The sequence below is a fragment of the Lactuca serriola genome, chromosome 7 (genome assembly GCF_051521515.1).
Source record: "Lactuca serriola cultivar US96UC23 chromosome 7, Lser_US96UC23_V15, whole genome shotgun sequence".
NCBI lineage: Eukaryota > Viridiplantae > Streptophyta > Magnoliopsida > Asterales > Asteraceae > Lactuca > Lactuca serriola.
The window spans coordinates 61779564-61785802 of NC_136414.1; the positions used below are offsets into that span (position 1 = coordinate 61779564).

The window sequence follows — 6239 nt, forward strand, 5'->3', positions numbered from 1 at the left end:
TCTTTTAACAATGACATTTTACACTTTCTTGGGGTCATACAATTACTATGTATGACTCGTTGAACTCTATTGATGAGCTCCACAACCTCTAGTACAAGGAAAGCAAATGTATTAAACGTGAATGTTTAACACATTGATTTTTCATGCATGTTTTCTTGTGTTTTGCTACTTCGCATTATATAACTATTAAAGTCGTTTGCCTCACTGTAAAACACTCACTCCTTAGGGCCACAAGAAGAGAAACTCATGTTAGATCCATACAAACATGTTTTCTTTTCATCCGTCAAGAAACCAAAACGTTATTTGATCTTTATGTCGATCTTCTTTCCAAAGGATCAGTCATGTAAGTTTTTTTTTTTTTTTTTTTTTTCAATTTATAATGATTTTAAGGTGGATGGCTAAAAAAATAATTTACGTGTAACTTGGTATAGGAATATCTGTCCAACCTTAAATGAAATATACTATAAAGTATAAAGTCTACATGAAAGAAAAAATCGATAATTTAAGATCTCATACATGGCTTGATCTCCACCGTTATCCCAAATAGACGGTAGAGATTCACTAAGACTAAAAAACTGAAACCGTAGTGAACACACATTAAAACAGACCAAAATAAAACCTAAATACACGCAAAAACACCTCAATTTTCATAGCAGCAGCTCATCGTCATCCGAACCCTAATTCGCACACTATCTTCTGTGCGATTCCCCTTTCATAATTATCAAATTATTACAAATCCTTACCCGTTTCTGTAATCCATCCATTTCAGAAGTCAATTCTAGTCGATTTGGAAAAAGAACAGATTACTGATCTTCTTTAGTCTAAGATTATTGTTGTTAGTGTTTATCGAATCCAAATTATTGTTTTTCCAGTTCAATTTTGTTGAGTTCTGTTGCTTGGTGTTTTGAGGATCGTTTGTCTCGTCAAATCCCCAAACGGAACGTTATCGTTCTGTGTTAATCTTATCCGCAATTTGGTACTAGTGTTGTTTTGATAGATTTCGATTTCGATTTCGATTTTGCCGATATTTAAAAAGTTTTTGTGATTAGAACTAAGTAAATCGTCAAAACTTTACTTTCAGGTTCACTTTTGTGTGTGTATAAGTATATATACATATACGTATATAAGTGTATCTGTTTTCAAACTAAAACCCTAAGTTTTCGAAAACTTGACATTTCGATCTGTTGATTTTGCTGAAAAATGGCTGGAGGTGGAAATAGGAAGGACGATTCAATAGCGATTAGCAGCACAAACGTTTTTGCTGCCCTTGGAAGCTTGAAGAAGAAGAAGAAGTCGGATAAAGAGCATGGTTCTTCCAGAAAGGGTGGTAGCTCAAAGGGGCAGGATAAGGATGGGGAGAAGGAGCAGGTTTTTTGGGCTCCAGCACCATTAACGGTGAAGTCATGGGCAGATGTGGATGATGAGGATGACGATGATTACTATGCAACCACAGCTCCTCCACCATCTGTTTGGGGTGCTGGTGCTGGGGATCAGGAAGATAAGGCGAAAGGAAATGAGACTCCGGTTGAGGTGAGGGTTGAAAAAACCTGAATTGTCTTTTTAGTTGTTCAGCTTTTACTGCATTTGCATCTACAGCTATCTAAATGGCGTTATAGATCTTTATTATATAATGTTTTGCTTGATATGATCTTGTTAACTCATGAATTATGCAATTACACTAGATGACAGCCATGGTTTACTGAATTCAACTGTATATAAGTATGATATAGTATAGCATAATGGTTACTACATTACCATGTAGTTCTTAGTTTTTGAGAGACCTTGTTCAACATGTATCTTTTTCCTTTCCTTTCTTCTTTTATGCTATGTGAGAATTATGTCTGAATTTATGCCTGATTATTATGGATACAAAGGCCAACTACGAAATATAAGTGTTCTCATTTAGTCAATGACATACAAAATTTACATATTCCTAGTTTAAGATGAATCTGCATGATAATTTTCCTTGTTTTATATCATTATTTGCGTAACTTTGTAATTTACATCCTTCATTTTGTCGTTATCCGATGGCTTAATGTTTACTTTCTTTCTAAATACAGTTTCTTAATTTCTATTTGTTTCTATGATTGGTAAACTCATAGTTTCTAAATCTTTCATCTTAGCGATCTTCAGTTCCTATTTTTGCACATTAAATGATTCCTTGTATGATAAAACCTATATTTTCATCATCGGAAACTCTTTGACCTAATTGGGAATCTTTCAATCTTTCAACATGACTAACAATGTTATCATCAAAATGTAAATCTTGTATGAACATCGTTTCGAATCTTTTGTCACTTTTGTGTGTGAGTTAGCAACCAAAATGTTAATCTTGGTTGAGTTTTTATTTATCAGGAAAGTGAAAGTGAAGATGATGAAATTGATGATGACAATGATGAAGAAAACGATCATGAACAAGAAGCAGAAGCAGAAAAGGAGGTGGTGTATGAAAAGCCTGCAGAAGTTTTGCCTCCAAAAGACACTGATAGGCAGCTTTCAAAGAAAGAGCTCAAGAAAAAGGAACTTGCTGAACTTGATGCAGTTCTTGCTGAATTAGGATTGAATGACAACAATACCCAAGAAGACACCACTAGTAAGATAAAAACAACACAATCCACTTTACTTTTCCCATTTTATTAATTTACTCACTAACAAGGGCATTTACGTCTTTTGCCAGGTGAAAAGGTGGAGAATCAAAACGGAGAACAGGAGAAAAAGGACAAGAACGTGCCAGCTGGCGGAGAGAGCAAAACATCAAAAAAGAAAAAGAAGAAAGATAAAAAGGAAACCAAAGAACAAGAACAACAACAACAACAACAAGCTTCCAATGAAGAAGGTGAATCAGAAAAGGTTGAAGAGTTGTCTGGAGTGGATATGAAAGAGAAGATTAAAAAAATGGCGTCCATGAAGAAGAAGAAATCCAGCAAGGAAATGGATGCTGCCGCCAGAGCTGCTGCCAGTGAGGCGGCTGCAAGGACCGCCAGGCTGGCGGCTGCTAAGAAGAAGGAGAAGAATCACTACAACCAGCAGCCTGTGAGGTAAGAAGTTTTATTAAAAAAAAAGGAAAAAAGAAGAAGATATGATTATATGCTGTGGAATGCATAATAAACTTCCTTTCGTATTTTGGTTTCTGTTTTGAGATGGCATAGTGACATTTTTTTTTACATTTTTTTTTTCTACTTTGAAATTTTACTTAAGAAAAGAACTTTTAGGTTTTTTTTTTTTGGGGGTTTTACATTATTCACCCAGAAAGTAGAGAGAACACCCATGGATGATGATGATGATTATGATTATGATACTTAAATTTTAGTTTCTGTTTTTTGCCATCATTTTATTTATGTGAGTTTGTAATTGTGTTGTTTGTTATGTTTTAAGTGAAATTGACTTAAGGAATAAGCGGTATGATAATTGTTTTCTACCAGTTGGTTTTTATTGATAATGAGTGTGTTTAGTAACAACATTTATGTCTTTTGCAAAGACAAGAGATAGAGATAGATAGATAAGAACATGAGCAAGAGCAAACTTTGTATCTGAATGAGACAAAAAAACTGTGCATTTTTTGTTCTATTGGTATCGGTGACTGTGTTGACAATCTGGCGATAGTGTGTGCTAAACTTTTTTCTAAAAGAAAAGTAAAAATAAATTAAGGGGTCAATGTCATAAATGGAAAACGAATTATCGGACATTTTAAAAGATTTTTCTTACCATTATTGTCCAAACTTTTTTTTTTGTTAAATAACCATATTTTTTCTCAGTTTTTGAAAAATGACTATTTTCTCCTAAGGGTGTGTTCGACAAAACTAATTGGTAGTGAGTAGTTTGATTTTGGAGCGTTTTGTTGAAAGCTACTTCATGTGGCTTTTGATTTTGAAATTTTTTGTTTAGGATAAAAGCTAAATACTCGAGTTGCTTAACGAGACTTTTTCTTTTTTATTAGTTTTTTTTTAAAGCTAGAAGCCAGAAGCTCCCAAAAGCTGCTTGCCGAACACGCTCTAAATGTCTCTTTTGGACTACTATTTATATTTCGGACCATTTTTCAATTTCTTTTTTTCCAAAGAATGCTTTATTCTGAAATGTTCCATTTCACTTTTGATTTTCAAATTCCGGAATTTTTTTGATTTTTTTACCATTTTTTTGTGCAAAAATATTATCATTTATGTCCAAAATTGTGTATTAATACTACCATTTTTCAATAAAATGTATGATTTTATGTACTAATATATATATATATATATATATATATATATATATATATATATATATATATATATATATATTTCACATTTACTATATTTGTTTTACATTTTGTAAAATTGAAGTAAAAACAAATTTTTTTCTCAGAATTTCGGAATTGTTCTTCGGATTTCAGAATTATTCTTAAAATTCTAGAGTTTCTTTTGTTCGAAATCCGAAAGTTTAGTCCGGAATCCAGAATGTTGGTTCGAAATCCGTAATATCATTCCGGAGTTAATCAAAAAAATATTCTTTCTTGGTCCAAAATGTCTTCCGAACAAAGTGGTCATTTGTGAATATATATATATATATATATATATATATATATATATATATATATATATATATATATATATATATATATATATATATATATATATATATATGAGTTATTTTTCAAATATACATCAAAAAGTGATTAGACTACTCATTTCTAGTTTTAATGGTATTTGTTTTTAACAAAAGGTTCTAGTTACTTGTATTCTCATATTATCTTTTTTAGAAGAATAATGTTTTATAAAAAAAAGTCGTTCATCATTTATTTATCATAATAACCTTAAGAATTAAGAAAATCTTTTAAAATGTCCTTACATTATGTGTAAACTATAGAACTTTTAAAAATTACAAAACTTATTTATTTGAAGTCAAATTAAAATGAAAAATAATATTTTCTAACATGAAAACATATCTCAAATAATAAATACTTCAAAACATGAAAAATATATCTCCTATACGTCCTTTAACAATAAAAATTTCAAAAATGTTTTCTAAGGTTCATATTTAGGGCACCTTTTTAACGGCTAATTAGAAGTATATAAGTTAGTATTACTAAATTAATAGAATTTGTTAACGTTCAGATTAAAACTCAAGACTTTCAATCTGTGACAAAACATCTACTAAATGGGCTAGTCGCACATTGACCGATGCACTTAATTAGTTCAAAATAAAATATTAGATTTTTTACTTTTAAATAATAACAATCTTACGATCGATCATACTATCATTATCATGATCTTAACAAAAAGTAACCAAAATATGATCGAGATCATTTTACCTAAGTGGATTCGTAAGATCGTAAATAGAATCATGATTGTAATTTTAACAACATTGATACCATTTGTTTTACAAATGTCTTTTTTCTATTTTTTTTTGTTATAAGTAATATCATCTGTCAAATAAAAAATTACAATTAGATGATAATTAGATAATACTTTATGCCATACATAAAATATTATATTAAGATTAAGATTAAAATAAGATAATAAAATAAAATTAAAAGAAACAAAAAAAAAATCCCTTTGATTATATTTATGAAAAAACCCCAAATATTTTAGCCATGGCCATGTAAACAATTATTATCGCTAAATCGACATGAATGGCAAATCTGTCATTCCTTATATTGGTTATTTTTGTCTGTTTCCTGTTTAAATTTACAAATAAGTGAGCCCTTTTACTGAAATTGGTTGTTAGACTTTAGAGGTGATGGTTTCTCTTTACAGGAAAAAAAATGCTATTATGTGTAAAACAAGATAAGTAATTTTTTATATTAAGAATAAAAAATAAAGTATATTTTCTATATCGGCATAAAAAGAAAATAGGTTGTTATTATGTACAATTGTACATAGAAATATAATATTATTATATAGAATATATCGTGTAAAAAATGTATAAAAATAAGTTGCCATTTCCTTTTTTTTTTTCTTATACCATGTGATAAGAACGAGTGCATGTTAGCACTTTGGTTTTGTTGTTGATCAAACATCCTTCTACATACTTATTAAGATTAAATAAAATTTAAAGTAAAAGAATGTTGGTATTTCAACTGCCTCTCTTTGTACTCCTTATTCATGCAAACATTGTTTCTCAACTACCATTTGAAACCCCTATTTATTTGTAGCTCAACATCTTGGCATGGTTTTCCATTAACCCCTTAAATTTTGCACAAATATGTTTACAAATGCCATTTTCATGGCCAAATCCAACTTCTCCTACTCAATCATTTTCTA

The 6239-nt window shown here is 30.2% G+C and overlaps 1 protein-coding gene across 2 annotated transcripts; it reads left to right on the forward strand.

Annotated features, from left to right (window-relative positions):
- Positions 1-622: 622 nt before the first annotated feature.
- Positions 623-3314, forward strand: LOC145061524 (uncharacterized). Of its 2 annotated transcripts, XM_079009029.1 has the most exons (4): positions 623-976; positions 1082-1530; positions 2356-2593; positions 2678-3314. In XM_079009029.1, the coding sequence occupies exons 2-4, from the start codon at positions 1201-1203 to the stop codon at positions 3040-3042; spliced, it is 933 nt and encodes a 310-aa protein (XP_078865155.1). In that variant the 5' UTR covers positions 623-976; positions 1082-1200; the 3' UTR covers positions 3043-3314. The 2 variants fall into 2 exon arrangements, with proteins under 2 accessions (XP_078865155.1, XP_078865154.1); XM_079009028.1 differs by having other exon boundaries at positions 623-1530.
- The last annotated feature ends 2925 nt before the right edge of the window (positions 3315-6239 follow it).